The following is a 17,026-nucleotide window of genomic DNA, read 5'->3' as shown; positions in this document are numbered from 1 at the left end:
AAATCTGTCAAAGTTCAAGATCTTGAGCTTTTGACTCTATTTCACTAAACATAATGTGCCACAAAAAAAAGTGCTCTGCAAATGATTTTTAACTATGAAATTTTTTTCTATATATTTTGTTCTTGTGTACAAAACTAAAAATAGTTTTGTCCATAATGTTACATTGCTTAATGAAACAAGGTCATCTTTAAGTTTAATTCCCTATAACAAAAAGCCTGGAAATAAATTGGCCACTAAAATTTGCATAATATGTAGCCTTTTACCCATGTGTTAAACAATGAATAAATTCAGCAATGAAAGAATAAAATCACTCTTGTTGCAGTCTTCAGCACAGAAATGAAAGGATAAAACTTGACATGCAAAAAAACTAGTCACAGAGAAACAGAACAGTGCAAACAATACAGACAACAAAAGAACAACATATATTACCTGTGATGAATGTCACCATGGAAACCTCTGTGGAGAGGCTCGTGTTGCTGTGAGTAGCCTCCTCTCTTGTAGGAATTGTTACCACCATCGTTATATCTAAATGGAATCAAAGCTGCTGCTCAGTTTTGGGAGAAATGTCAAGACCCTACCTACTAATTGCAAAACAGAGGCCAAAATCTCTGCATTGTACAGTGCCTTATATCTACAGTGCCAGATTCTGGTGGTTATCATAAACACTTTGATTGGGATTTATTTAGTACTACTGGACTTAAGATATCTCTATAGATACATGTATGTCAATGAAATATAGGCACAAAAAAGAAAAATCATCCAAATTTAAGCATTATACAGTAAACAATCATTATTACATCCTTATGTGTACAAACAAGAGTCCTTCGAGTCGACTGATACTCAACTGACCAAAAAGAATATATAGGATTCCATGAAGAGACCATACCTTCTTATAACTAGCGAGTGCTAAACTCATCTCTGATATGTTTGGATTACCCATGTCAATATGACCATTTATTCAGGAGTTGTAGTAATAATAGCAACTCCAGATACTGCCTATTCCTTCTCAGTAAAATGGGTTAAAATCTACTTTTTCTTATACTGTTTGCACTAAATTTGTATTAAAATCAATACTGTTAAAAACATTTTTATCAAATAAACTTTACGTAAAAGGGCTTTAAATTATCTACAAAAGCATATAAATTTTATTAACATGTAGGTTTTATTGTATAATGATATGTTCACGTAATTATCAATCAGTTATCAAAACTGATAGCTCTCAATTATTTCCTGTGTGTGCATGTTGACACCAGTGTTTGTTTTGCAAACGCGGGTCACCACAACCTCATGAATATTAATGAGGTATTTATTCATCATGTGAATGGGTAATGAATGACGTTTCCAACGGTATTTTGAAAATTTGCACATGATGACTCTGCACTGAGAAAATAGTCCATAAAGTCTTGCAAAGATTTTTCAACTCGTGAACGTTATATTTCAATTCTCAATATATTGTTACAAAATACACATTCTAATCTTTCTTTTGATACATTTGTTTTTCGGAATGAATATTTAAGTACCCGCATTTAATTTTGAAAGTATGCCTTTCACCAAGTTGACCTCCACAAGACATGTGGGCGAAGTTGCCATATTGGTTTTGCAATAAACATAACATCGATATGAAAAATCGGTGATGACAAGACAAATGCTGTGATTTATGTACACTGTTAGAATGTTTTATATAAGTAATTCTTTTGTATATTTATTTATTAAATATTTTGTGAAATATAGTGTGAATTTTATCTATAAATGATCATCCTCATCTTGACATGTAGATTTGACAGATTTACTCACGAATTATTTTAGTTTACCTTTCTTCTTCAAAACTTGCATCTAAATATAAACTAATGCCAAATTATTGTATGCAAAATGATGTTTAACATATTTAAATGAAATTTACTCAATAACTCGCGAAGATGGGTGGTACGAATAGAGTACGAAAACGTGATTTACCAATCAACGTTTCGTACCATGATAAAGTACCTCTCTGCAATTTTAGATGATGAAATATATTTTTTTAAACTGTACCTACAACACTTTTTATGTTCATTTTCAGTGTAGAAATATGAGTATGGATTTTCCTGTTCCTTACTGCCAAAAAGCAGGAATAAGTGTCGATTTAATATCTTCCAAATCTTGTCAAAAAAAAACAGACAAACTGTCAAATGGAATTGTTTGTGAAATTTTCAACTTTATAAGAAAAATAATCAAATATCTGCTGAATTTTGCGACATCCTAATATTACTTAATGATGGGTGTCAGTCAATTAACCAATCTATTCTTTCCAAAGGAGTTAATTGTGCACCTGACCAGATGAAAAAGCTACTACATATAAAAACACATCAAAGAACTTCTAGGGAAGGAATCCAAGACAATGGTGCCAATAAAAAATTCATATGTGACAGAAAACAAATGCTGCAATGAGAAAGAATCAGACACAGTGTGTCAAAACAATTAAGTTCAGTTGCCATGTATTACCTACAGCTCCAAAAATGTTGGCATACAAACTGAAAATGAAACAGAAAAAACTATCTGGAAGAGTGCACGCAGTGGTGGAAAAGACTTGCGTCTTAAACATAAAGAACACCAGAAATTTGTGTGCAATGAAATATTGGACCAAATGAGTGAGCTGCCACCAAAGAAGGGAAAACGAAATCTGAATGACACTGATGAACTCTATGAAAGTGAAATAGATGAACTCAATACAATATGTCAACAGCTGCCTATTCTAGACCAGCTTAAGGAAAACGATTATGCTGTTGGAGCATATCAGGATGCTTGGTACCCTGGATCTGTTCATGAAATTAAAAGTGACAATAATAATAATTTGTTAGTTAAATTCAAGGCACCATGTAGGAGAGCAGGAGTTTTTATATGACCCAGGAGAGACGATGTTAAGCCTGAATTTGTCATAGCGACTGGAATGCTTCCAGAATGTCTAAATTATGGATGTCAGTGGACATTCTCAGATCATAGAAAAGTTGATGAACTGTTTACAGTGTATGCCAATGTTTTCTTCTGAATTAAATGACTTGTTAAGAAATATGTTGGCCAGTATTTGTATTGTCTGGTAGAATTTTTTAAAAAGAATTTAACCCCTTTTTTCTTCCCTACACTGAAATCTAGTGGATAAAGTTTAATTTACTGTAGGTATTTGAATTCTACAGGAAAAATGTTATAAGACTGCCAAGTTTCATGGAGATATCTCTTTTAGATCAAAAGTTATTAGGAAATACTTATTTTATTAAATGTGTTGGGTCTGCGACTTAAAAAGAGATAAACATGCATTTAAATAAGGCAAAAATTCACTGAAAAGCCAATTTTTGCCAGTATTCAAAAAGACATAACTTCTAAACTAATCAACATATTTCAAAAATTAAAACTGTTCTGAAAAGGTCTGAATGAGCTCTATAAGAATCAGTCATTAAAACGCAAATATAATGACTTTGTAATTTTGACTGGGGTTGCTAGTAATAACAATATAATGGCCATATTGGACTCGACATCAGCATTGCTGTTAGGATCAATGAGATGAAAGAAGTATTCAAGTGAAACCCTCAAGGACCAATGAGATGTAAGAAGTACTAAAGTGAAACCATCAAGGACCAATGAGATGTAAGAAGTACTCAACTGAAACCCTCAAGGACCAACGAGATGTAAGAAGTACTCAGGTGAAACCCTCAAGGACCAATGAGATGTAAGAAGTACTCAGGTGAAACCATCAAGTCAATATGATCATCTCTATTCAGTAGGGCTTTTGCAGTAGATCTCTTTCTAAATTATCATCAGAACTGCATCTACGATTTTAGTAAATTAAACAAAGTCCTCCTTAAATGTTGAAAAAAGGATGGCCAATCTGAAGAAAAAAAATAATGACCAATCGTTTCTCAGTTGGGGTGTCTCAAGAGGGCAAAAAATGACTTAAAATTAAAGCAGAACAAGAGTGGGTATTATAATGTATCACTGTATTATAATGTATCACTATTATAACGTATCACTATTTTTAATCTGGTGTTGAAATATGAAGAAAAAAAATTCCATCTTCTATTTTCTTGGGTTGTGTTTAAAAGTTTCTTTTGGTATGGTTTGTTTGCACTTGCCAGTATAAAAAAACAACAACAACAACTAAAACCAGACTGTTTTCACCATGCAGACAAACACTACTATGTCCATCATCAAGTTTTGAGACAGAACTGAATGTTTAGGAATTAGCTGTCACAAGAACTTGTTACTGAAATGGAAAATCGCCAACAACACATCCAGTAAAGACTTGTCCTTTGAAAGTATCAACAGACAGCTGCATGATGTTCTGGCACCATTATTATGAGGTCCATCATTCCAATTCATCAACAGAAGAAACCAGTGTAGATGAAGATCTGCTAGCACATTATTGTATTATATGATGGTAGCTCAAAAACACAAGATGTCAGTCCTGTTAAGTATGATGGGGAAGGGGGAGAAGGGGTTTAATATTTTATTGCCACAACAATTAGTACTGTGGACTATGTTTTAACAGCGCTGGAAGGTAAACTTGAGATACAAGTTTCAAGAATATCTCACATAATTGGCATCTCATAATGATACCATTGTACAGTTTGTAGTCTAATCGCTGTATTCACACTACAGATATCCATTAAAATCTAAGAGACTAGATACATCCACAAGATTTTATCTTGCACCAAATCACCTTCCATGACAAAAAGGAAAACAACAGAACTTGCAAAAGTACTAATTTGCTGAATGCAGATTGTCAGATGATGCCCATAACATTTCCCTAAGTTTCATGGTAATCAAATAAAATCTGAAACTTGGCTCATTCAAAACTGTTTCATACACTACATCCAGATACAATTCAAAGAGGACAATAAGCAAAATTTGAAGGAGCACAATAGTTGTCAGTACGTGTGTCTTCAGATAATGATGATTATATTATGAATTAACAAGAACGACAGCTCCATGTTTAATATGTTGGGACTATTGTAGTAAGGCTGCTTTTGAGGCAGATGACCAATGGGTCTCAATGACATGGTTGTCTCATCGAGGTAAATGGTCTTGAATTGAATTTACTCTGCAGAAAACGAGACTTGCCATGATTGTGTTCCATTATTTAGATCACAGAATCCAGAGGTTTCTTTATTAGTTTAAGTGCAAGTTATCCACCAGTTTGGTCATGTAAATTTGAGAACTAAAGCTTTCTGCAATATCCATTTCAAGTCCCAATGACCATGACCTTTTGACCAAAATCAATAGGTGACCATATATTACTTTCAGTGACCTTGACCTTTTGACTTAAAAAAAATATCTTTCTTATCCACTGTACAAGTCATCCACAAAATTGCACCAAGTTACATGGTCAAGAACTGAAAATTTTGTGCAGAATCCAGTTTTTTTCAGTCACTGTGACCTTGAGCTTTGGACTAAAAAATCTAGAGGCTTCTTTCTGCCACAAGTGAAAGACATCCACAATGACTCATAACAGAAGATGGTGGAAAATTTGTTTTATTGTGCAGAAACAAAACTGGTAAGAGATGGATGGGCATTATAACCCAATATACTCATTTTTTGGGTAGCATAAAATATTCAGAGAATTGTTGCGCTTACAAGATAATGTCATGTACTTCATCATGCTGCATGACAAACAGGACAACTAAAATAAATCATGGGAGAAAAGTAATCAGGTAATATGTGCATCTTCAGGTAATAAATATATCATTTATCAAATTTCATGATAAAAATGATGTGATAAATCTTCACGAGTTTAAACATGCAACAAAATAAGATCTCCTCTGCTTTTATACACACAATTTCATTGACTAATCCTTGTTGACCAGTACAAGTCTGGATGGGGCTAACTAAAGTGTCAAGTTGTTGATTTAGCTTTGTGCAAGAATCCACTTAATGACTTTGATAGTGTTTCTATAATGGGCATTTCAACTGCCTGAATCAAAAGGACAAATTCCAAAGTCAATTGAAAAACATGGTAAAATATAATCACTGTGAAAACAACTGCCAGATTCAAGATAGTGTATAAAGTACCTCATAATAATGTCCAACACACAATGAATGGAGCAAAGCTTCCAACTATGATCCGACCAACTCCTTTTATTGTAAAGAATGTAGTGCTGCATTCAGGACTTTCAAAAAAAAAAAAAAGGAGCTATCCTTTCTCTGCCAGATATTGGGAGGTGGGGAAGCTGTATACACTAATGGGTGATACAATGACTTATATATAAACAAATTAATTAGGTTTCTGCATGATGAGCCGTTTTTAAATCTCTTGGAAATAGCAAGAAAACTTGTAATCTGCCTCAATACTTGTTCATGCATACATACTGACACACACAGCCTCTCAAAAAGATTATGCCATGATTGCAGCTGTTGAACTTCTCTTGACAAAATATACATAACAAATGTGCCATGCAGCTAGCGTTACTTTAACATTTCATGGAATTAAATCATCATTGAATTTGGTGATTACTTTCATTTAAAGGATATGCACAGACATAACTAAGTGTGCATGCATACAGCTGAGATATTTCTGCATCATTTCTCTGCTCTTCCTGAAGATTTTTCCAGGAGCAATTTACTGTTAATTTATGAATCATAAAAGCCCAAGGATGTGACAGTGAGAAAGTAGCTGTGTCTATATGGTATTTTCTTGTGTATATTCCATTCTATGATGGCATACCCAAGTCTTTGATGTTTGCAGTGGAGTGCAAGACATACACTGGCAAAAGTAGCAAAATTCAGAAGTATCTCAAATTCTAACCCATATCAAGATATCAAGTACTTTGAATAATAGGTTATGAGGGGCAAAAACACTACTATTCGGAATCTTGATTACATTTCTTAACTGGTCATTCCAATGACCATACTTATAGTTGATTAAACAGAGCTGTAGCCTTTTTATATATGCATGCACAGATCAATGATCATGAAAACTGGCAATTTGCTTACCTTTAATCACTACAGAGGGTCTATTCTTGATCTTAACAAGTAGTATGAAATCCCCCTCCCCCTCATCCCATGTGAAAGAACTTGGGGAGGGGAAGGGGTGATTTTCTAAATACTGAGGCAATTTAAGGAAGGAATTATAACTGAACCTAAAATATATTATGCATGGTATTAGTGGATTCTGATGAGCTGTCAGTGGTAAAGTTTAAAAATCAGCATGAATCCAACCTGATAATCACAGTAATTATGGTACTCATTAAAGGCACAAGGTACTTCATTGGATAATTAAAGGTCTGTATGCTGTCCGTCAAAAGAAACAGCAAGAAATTGTGAAAATATATATTGTACACACTTGCATGTAAGTCAATCTGCAGACAAGAAAGATCCTGATCTGTTGTAGCATAATATGCCAGCAGATCAGGGTCTATGTTGTTTGTTCTACTGATTACTTCTAACAAACTGCACAGACACAGGTCTGCTGGTGAATTATGCGCTGGCAGATATAAGTTGTAGTTTGCAGCTGGACTTATAAGTGCGTACATATTGTAATAACTACATTTAAAATCATTTGTAAGCAATACAAACAAGTTACAATATCACTAATACATATCAGGACAATGGCATGACTGCAAATTCAGTATGATCTACCATCTGGTTATCAATGAAGTTATCGCCTAATTGCTGGGCAATTAATTCCTTTCAACTCTGAATAGAAGAAAATATCTGGCTTCATATTAGACCTCATGCTACAGTGACCAACTGGATATACAGGTGGTTCAACTGTGTAAAGGCCAAAATTCCAGAGCTCCCTTTTCTGCATAAATACAATTTTACGTCTATATTAAAACCAGACTTAATAAGGCCAGCTAGAGCATCTTGTGATTTAACCATCATGTACAAGTTTGCCATACTTGGAGAGCATCAATTTCAAATCAGAAAGGTCTCTGTGTGTGTAATATGAATTTTTAATGTAGCTTTAACAATTTTTCAGTCATATTGCTATGTTGTCTTCAGTGGGGTAGTTTATAGTGATATCTAGTACTGGGGCATCATGCCACAGACATGTAGCATGATGTACCATCCAGCCACATTATCCTGACCCCAGGCTGACCAGTCCTAACACTAACCTCTTAATTCTGAGTGCCTAGTGAGTTAGCTGTTAGTAACATTTTTTATAAGTCTCTGATATGACTTGGCCGGAGTTCAAACCTGCGACCCCCCTTCATCCAAGGCAGACGCTCTAGTAATTGGCCACTGGAGCAGTCCAGAACGGTCCAGTTGTATCTAGTTTCAAATTTTTTTAAAGAGAATTGATGGGTTGCAATAATTATTAGTTTTTGATTTAATTACTCAATATCTATTTTCATGTCAAGATAATAAAACTGATGAGAAATTGGCAACTTAAAAAAAACCTAATCCTTTATTTTGCTGTACTTATTAGACAGCACCTGACAAGATTGAAAAACCTTTAAAAAAATTTACAGATCACCAACAGACCTGCGATTGTCCTTCCACATAAACCATTAATGCATGCAAAGCACTGATAAAAACTACTCAAAAAGTGTTTGAAAAACAGGAAAATTACATAAACATAAGTGTACTGCTGTCCAGTCCATGACGAGAACATACCTATTTCGTTGCTGTTGGTCTGTTGGCCTGTTCAGGGGGCTATTGTGCTGCCATCTATTGCCATCACTATGACTAGAACCTGAGGCTTTGTTGCTAAATGCATTCTGGAATGATGTTGGATGGCCAGTGCCGCTGTGTGATGAGCTGCTCTGGTTGAAGTGCCATGGACCATTACTGTTGGAATTACTGCAAGAAAATTCAAGTAACTATGATCTTCAAAAACAGTCAATGATACACATTCCTGTTTATAACAGAGATAATTCTGATGCAGACATTACTCAATTATGTGAATTCTAACCTGCATCTTTTTAAAAAAAAATGCTTTTTGTGAAAAAATTTCTTCACTAGTGACACATGTTGGGTCTTTACAATTGTACTACAAAACCCAAATAGAACCAAGGCCCTGAGTGGCAGAATGGTCTAATAGCTTGCCATTACAGATCATTGACATCCAACCTCTTTTTGCATGGGTGTGAGTCTTAGGCTCGGCCAACTGGAGTGTGAGAGAAAGATTGCCAGTAGCTTCTTGTGGGCTGATGGTTCTTCCTCTAACCATATATACTGGTCACCATGTATAGCTTTTCCCGTGGTGAAAAATGGCACTAAAGTGAAAACAACAACAAATAGATCCGATCAACTGCCACTACCCGTTTTTTTTAAAAAATATTATTTCTAATTATCCTTTAATATTTAATATAAAAACTTTGAGACTTCAATCTACCAAATGAAATAAATGTTTCAAAACCTATCTAAACTCTGACATATCCTAAAATACATTTCAATACAAACACTCAGGCATTTTGTTTTCTCCAAATAAGGGGAAGTAACAAGTGTTCAGAAGAACATGGTGTCTCAACTGTGTCTGCATGCTAATCAGTATAACCCCATTACCTGATTTTGGAAAAAAAATTCACACAGAACTTTAACATGGTTGACCATAATGGTTAAGTAGGCAAGACTGACAAGACAGACTTGCACATACATTATACATGTTTTACCATTTTTTAAAAATACAATATCCAAAATTTTCAGCTGAATACAGCAACTGATGTTGAAAATATGTGATTTTCAAATTTTTTTAACACTGTTTAGAACAAAGCATGCTTTCTGTTTCAGAAGGTAAGACAAGAATTCCTCACATATCAATGTATAAACTTTAAAAGAATAGTAATAAACAAAAATTTCAGCTGAACGTAGCAATAAATATAGATGTCACCTTCAAAAACTGCAACACAAAACTTAAACGTTGTTCACAACAATGAACCAAGCTTTCTGTTTAAGCAAGATAAACAATAAGGCCCAGAGTAATATTATTCATTGTGGATTCTGATGTGATTTTCAGAAATTTTAAGGCACAACTTTAACATGATTGACTATGGGGCCACAAGCTTTCTGCTTAAGCTGGTGAGAAAAAAATGACATGAACTCTTATCATAACAAACTCTAGATCTATAGCGATAATACTATACAGTTCACCTGAAAGAAAAAATCATGTAGAAGTTACAGGACTTGAACTTTAATGCTTACTTTGTTGATACTGATGCTGGCAAAGAAGCAATTACTATATCTCAATGCCTATGTAGGCAAGACAAAAACTGGTTCCAATCTGTACACACCAAGGATATTTCTGAGAGTGGAAAGATGGAAGAGAATTTATTGATTCTGATCATGTATATGTATATAAATGATTGGACTATTATAGATTGTTGTCCATTCTGACTGTTACAGTTTGAATCATATTAAGTGCCCATGAACCAGCCTATTACTGTATGTAAAACACCTCATGTCATACACATCATACTTATTGTCCTGACTGCGATCTGAAATGCATTCTGAAGAATGGGGCCGTTTGCTGACAGTCTGTTCCTTCTTAGAATCATCCACCCATGATCTTTTGTGTGACTTGTCTGCATGTTTATCATGGCTGCCAACAGTCCTGTCATGTTTGTGACTATGTGACTTCTCCTACAAAGAATTACGAAATCATATTATATAAGAGTACTTTGAATTGGAATCAAGAGTACTTTGAATTGGAATTAGTCAAGAGGACAACTCGAAATTGAAATTAGGGAGTACTTTGAATTAGAATTATATTTATTTTAATTGGAATTAGATTTACTTTGAATCAGAATCAGATAGCAGTACTTTGAACTGGAATTAGTTAAGATTACTCTGAACTAGAATTAAGAGTATCATGCACTAGAATTTTACTGCCTTCAATTAGATAGGACTAACATGAATTGAAATTAGGACTATCCTGAATTGGAATTAGGAGTACTCTGAATTGGAATTAGATGTGCTCTGAATTGTAATTTGACAAGATGATTACTCTGATTTGGATATAGACCAGAGTATTCTGAATTGTAATTATATAGGAGTACCCTGATTCAAATTAAATGCTCAAAACTGAAATTTGATGATACTTGTTATAAAGGAGAGAGGAATACTTTGAAACTGAAATGATATCCTTTGTACTGAAATAGAGTACTCTGAATAAAATTAAAAAATTAATTGTCCTCAAAATCGGTAGTCATGAAAAACAAGGATTATGTAGAACACTAATGCCTCACTTGTAAACAATGCTGTAATAAAAATCTTATGATACCTGTCTCTTTCCTATGCTTTACAGGTGAGACAAAAATATACCTACATCTTGCCTATGCTTCTTAAGTCAGACAAAAATACACCTACCTCTTGTTATACTTGATTGGTCAGACAAAAATATAACAATATCTAGCCAATAATTCATAGGTCAGACAAAAATACACCCATATCTAGCCTGTACTTCACAGGTCAGAATAAATGATACCTACATCTTGCCTATACTTCATGAGTAAGACAAAAATATACCTACATTTTGTTTTAATTCAAATGTCAGACAAAGATTTACCTACCGCTTGCCTATACTTGATAGGACTGACAGACAAAACTACAAATGTTTACATAGGAATGTCGAGTCTGTTACGCTGAGACTATGTTCCAACAGTTATCTAACGGGTTCTTTTTCCAACTTTGAACAAAACATTTCTGTGGTTTTGCATGTATTACATGTCCCCTTTTATTCACAGGGTTTTTGAAATTTTTATAACGTATACTTTCAATCAGGCATTGGGTGTTTTACGAAAGATATTGTACAACCCATCCCCTTGTACATCTCTTGGGCTAGGTCTTTTTATTGTGAAGTTATGTCATCAATCTTCCTGCATTGCAGATATGGTGATTAGCTTTGAATTTTTACAAAATGCTGTATGGGACAAATGACTAGATTTAATCTGCAGTCACAGGCATGTCAATTTTGTCCTAACTAATCAAATGGAACATAGAAAGGACCTCTTCTATACTCTACTTACTGAATTGACAATCTACATCCAAAGAAATTTCAGACTAACTGTAATTAAATACATTCAAGTTTATACTGAAAACTCATGAATTTATATTAAGTCAAACTATTCTGAGGTTTTCATTTAATACAAGAAATTGATACTTTAAGCATATATTTTTTTATGAAATCCAAGATTTTTGGCCTCCTTTTAACATGCTGAATTGATTTTTAATATATATATTAGGGATATAACAAACAAGTCTAAACAATATTGTAACATGTTTCTGGTTTCTTTTATTTTCTACCTGAAACAGTCGCAAGAATTTCAATCGCAAATCATAGTTTGCTGTGTAATCCAGTAATGAAAGTTCCAACACACTGTTACAAGACGTAATTCTCCTAAACTGGCATTACATTCAAAACAGCTCCAGCTCTCTGTGATATGGCTACCATTACGACACAAATGTTTTATCCACACATATACTAACCAAATTTGATTTCTCTGTAATTTTTGAAGACAAATTATAAGTTCCTCCATTTAAACTTGCTCCTTAAAAAATATAAGTATGCAGACGATATTTGTAAAAGTATTTTAAGCTGAGATGGATTTTAGCTCAAACATGATTTTGGTCTTCCATAAAAAATAAAAGCTGAAAAAATTTGTTGTCCCCCACTGGGGTCTTGCAGGGCAGCGCCCCTCAATCTGGAGGTTCAGGGGGCCAAAAATGCATTTTACACTCATAAAAAAACTGTTCCTGGTGCAACTCATGATCATAAAATAAACCAAAATAATCATTTGAAAAACTAATAAACTTACCAAAAATGTACAACTTGACTTCATTAATTGCACAATATTTATAGTCACATGAATTTGTTCTCCAATACTATTGGTGCTTAAGTTATTTCATGTGCATGTCAGTGTTCACATCATAATTAAGTCACAATAATTTTAATTTCTCAATTTTTGCATCAAATATATTATACGTCTCTCTTTTCGTAACGAATCTGGATAATAAACACCTAAGTTCAACAGCCATATACAATTAATCCCATACATTCACTTGTCTTTTTCTCCTATGGATGCAACCTGTTGATATGCCAGTCAAGCTCTTTTTGCAGCTTTGGCAAAAGATTTCTTTAGCCTTCCTTTTTTGTCACCACTGACTTTTTTGGCTCATGTGCAATCATTTCTTTTCATTTTTTGTTTCAAGCTGCAAAATGCAGTGCACATATTCTGACAGAGGGTTACATCTGTTCTCGTATGCAAGAAATCTTTCTAATTAATTGCACTTTTTCCAGATGCCTTCTGAGCTTCAACTTTTCCATATGCAGCTTCCTTTGTAGGTGCTGTTCCAAACTATTCCATTGTGATTACCATAATTCAGATCTTTATTGAAGAGGTCACAGAATGTCAGTCCTCTAGCATTCAGTTATCTTATAAACTGACCAAATAAATTCCGATCAACTTTTCGCTCCAGCCATTCCCATTGCCATAATTTTTTTTAAAAACCTATATCTAAACTTTTCGGGTCATAGTCTCAACAACTTGGGACACCATGTTTTGCAAGATTGCTTCTTCTTCCATTGCCATCAGTTTCCGTTATACGAAGATTCATTAGATGAATTTAAACCTTTGACCAATCAGAATACTCTTTATGAGAGTCGTGTGCTAACTAATATATGGAACAAATAATTTACAAGGGTTGTTGTGGAATGGGAGCAGACAGACCGTTTTTTAAAAAAACGGATTGGAGATCATATAAAAAATAGACTATATCAAGAAAAATCTGATTAAGTCAGGAGAAAAGCGGAATTCCACTTTAAAACGGAGAAAATCATGTCAGTTAGCTATGTTTATTTTTAAATGATTTATAATTTGGAGTGTCTCTAGGGAATTAAACGTGGGGTAAAGGTTTTCCAAACATCGGTCATTTTTAACCATGACTCAAATCTTGACACGACTCCACAAGTCTTTCTTTCTTTGACAAGATTTCAGTGGCAAATTACTTACTGTCTCTCTCTCTCTCTCTCATTTGATGTCACTTTGCAAATCAGCTTCAACTGAGAACTCGTGAACATTCTGTCCAATATATTATTGTCCATCTCAACTCGAATTTCTCGGCCCCGATATTGTGAAATGCACATAAATTGCCCATTGCTACTTAGGCTCTTCATTGGCCAGGCAAAAACATACCTAATTGTACCAATATTTTACAGGCAAAACAAAACTATTAATTTCTTTTAAATATAAAAAATACATTACCTACTTATTACAATGCATCGAAGTCTGCTTGGGTTGGATTCAGTAACAATATACATCAAGTTCTCAGAATATATATGTCTTCAAACTTCATAAGATAATTAAAATACTGACAATAATGAAGCCCAAAAATTGTAAGTACAAGCACATGTATTTAGTTTTCTTTCAAAATTTTTTTTTTTAAACATTGACAGAAAATGCAATCAGAATAATAAAGAAGATATTATGGTTATGTTTCTGTGATGGTTTATGGATGCAACTGGTATTAGGTTATGATCTAAAAGCTATAAAGAGACAAAAGTTGTAGTTGTTAAAATGAAATATATATTCAGTTTACTGACAATACCTTAAAAGGGCTCTATTTCTATACAAATACACTATTAATCAATAGACGCCATACAGTGTGTAAATGTGTGACACAAAAGCTTTTAATGAATAATGATATGAAGTTAGTTGTTTATACTCATTATTTGCACAGTACCAGTGACTGTGAATTCGTTGGAATTGCATGCAAAAAGCAGACACATTACCACAAAATATAAAAAAAAAAACTAAGCTTTCAAATTATTTAATGTCACAATTGGCAAAATACTTTTAACAGCTAGTTAAAAAGATGTTACTATGATATATACTTTTTTTTAAAAGTTAGCCAATGGGGCAAACAAGATAGATTGCTGTCATATACTGCATCAGCACATTAGGATAAAGTTTCTGTTCCACTGACAAGAACTAACAAACTGAACAGAATCAGATCTGTTCACACATCTGGGTCTATGTGATTTGCAACTGAATCAAATATATATAATTTTTATATATATATGCAACAAAACACCCAAAACTTGCTGTGAATCTTCATACAAAAATGTGAAATGTCTTTTGTTTTATCCATAACATGAGGACACTTACCTCTTCTTTTTCCTTTTCCTCTTCACGTTTCTTCACAGCATGTTTATACAGTTTGTGAAGCTTTTTGGCATCAAATTCTGTGAACTTGGACACAAATATCCACAGATAACTGTAAAGAAATATACAATGAAATGAACGAGCAATTAAGTTGTAGTCTTACATGCAATTCACATCATGGCTTAAATTCTATATAGATGAGTAACTGATCTCATGGAGATATTTTTTAGTCAAGATAAATAACTGTCCGGAAGAAAGAATTTTTTAAAAAAAAATTTATGTGGCCTTTATTTTTTTAAAGGAAATTTTCTAATTAAATTATGTTTCTCTGAAAGTACAAACTGATCATATTAATATTAAGATATAAGCTTACTAAATCCCAAATCCAGTCCTTCAAAAACAATGGGAAAAAAATAAAAAGTCTCTTTCAACTATATCATATAGACAAAGGGCAATAACCCTTGCCCATTACCTTCCCCAGGTGTTGCTAGGTTGCAGGGTAGTTTCGCAACTTGGCCCCTGGCAAATTTCCTAACTTAAGGCTATGTTGATAGTGAAATACGAATAGGCAGCTAGGAAGAAGAGCTAGCCTCCCTTAGCAGTAAAAATAGGTTTCGGGCAAACAGCTTGGATGACAACTATTTTCAACTGCATCAGCCTGTTTAGTACACACTATTGTACAGAAGTGTCATCTAGGAAAAGGGCTTGTGTTTGCACTGTGAACATCATGTGGTGTCAAAAATGACCTTTGGACATGACAACTGCAGGTAGAAATTTGGGGTTGGGGTGCATAAACTTTTTCTGCTATGAACTGCCATTGACTTCTTTGGTCAAGTGGATAATATTCTTATGCTTTGTTTTAATATAGCTATCCAAAATTATGGACCTTTTTGACCTCACTTGTGTATTTGATTTTTTATGATCTTGTATACTAGACTGCTGATTGTAGCATTAAACTTGCATATAAAAACTGGCCCCTGCCCCCCAAGTTTTAAGCTGAGCTATGGACCAATGAGGAAGTGGGAGGGAGTTAAAATAATGTGATCGGGTACATATTTTCAGATAAACATAATGTAATTAAAAATTTGCCTTCTCCTTCAAACATGTTCTCTGATCACATGAACATCAGAAGAACTGGTAATAGGAAGGAATGCTGTGCATACCACCTATACCTTGTTATCCTACAAGAGGAAAAGTGGTTCCTCAAATGAATGATAACCCCTAACAAGATGGAGCACAGCCAACAGTCATTATCCTGTGACAATTAAAACTGGTTATTGGACTCTTCCTTCCAAACAAAAAAATGTGTATGAATCCAGCAAGATTGGCTGTGCTGGCAAGGTCTGGTGGATAAAGGGGATGCAACTGCTGGACCCACCAGATTTAATTCTTGAAGCTAGATGGAAGCTAGGAAAAGCTGACTGCATGCCAGCTAAAAGCTTCTATTTCGTCAATCACAACAATGCATTTGAAGTAAGGCTCTGAGAGATTCTCTAATTTAATGGGCTTAAATCATAAGGTGACTCTCGAAACTTCAGAGCATGCTGAGCACATGACCCACATCAGCCATGATGCTGCAGCCTGAGGTAATGTCTTCTTTCCTGAACTTGACTGGGAGGAAGAGTTGTTTTCTTGTTCCTCCAAGTATCTTGTATCTTGGTGTGTTTCAGATGTTTGAGACAGGGGACCTGTGTATCGAAGCAAGGGAATATAACTCTCCCACTGACTACTGAAGGCAGCATAATCTTGGTGACACAGCCTGGTTGTGTGACGAGTGTTACCAAACCATTCAATATGAACTGAGGATAGTTTCCGTCCACTGAAAGCACTTTAAACTTGCTCAAAATTGTAAAATGATGCTAAAGCTATCAGAGAACAAGTTTTGTATGGTAGTAATTTGGGCCCTAAGGGCTTTAATTCATCTGAATTGAGCCATTTCAGAACCCAAGAGTGATTCC

General features: G+C 34.2%; 1 protein-coding gene across 3 annotated transcripts in view; it reads right to left on the bottom strand.

Annotated features, from left to right (window-relative positions):
• Positions 1-17,026, bottom strand: part of LOC149800773 (ATP-dependent chromatin remodeler CHD1-like) — a 127,617-nt gene that overhangs the window by 11,825 nt on the left and 98,766 nt on the right. For all 3 annotated transcript variants that reach the window (XM_089954755.1, XM_089954756.1, XM_089954757.1), the window contains 4 exons: positions 15,072-15,180; positions 10,385-10,548; positions 8,584-8,769; positions 430-525 (listed from right to left, as the gene is read on the bottom strand). In XM_089954755.1, the coding sequence (XP_089810881.1) occupies positions 430-525; positions 8,584-8,769; positions 10,385-10,548; positions 15,072-15,180 (555 nt within the window). The remainder of the gene's footprint in view (positions 1-429; positions 526-8,583; positions 8,770-10,384; positions 10,549-15,071; positions 15,181-17,026) is intronic.

This window comes from Sinohyriopsis cumingii, chromosome 4 (assembly GCF_028554795.1).
Source record: "Sinohyriopsis cumingii isolate HCF-2022 chromosome 4, ASM2855479v2, whole genome shotgun sequence".
Classification (NCBI taxonomy): domain Eukaryota; kingdom Metazoa; phylum Mollusca; class Bivalvia; order Unionida; family Unionidae; genus Sinohyriopsis; species Sinohyriopsis cumingii.
This window is presented reverse-complemented; position numbering and strand designations above follow the sequence as displayed.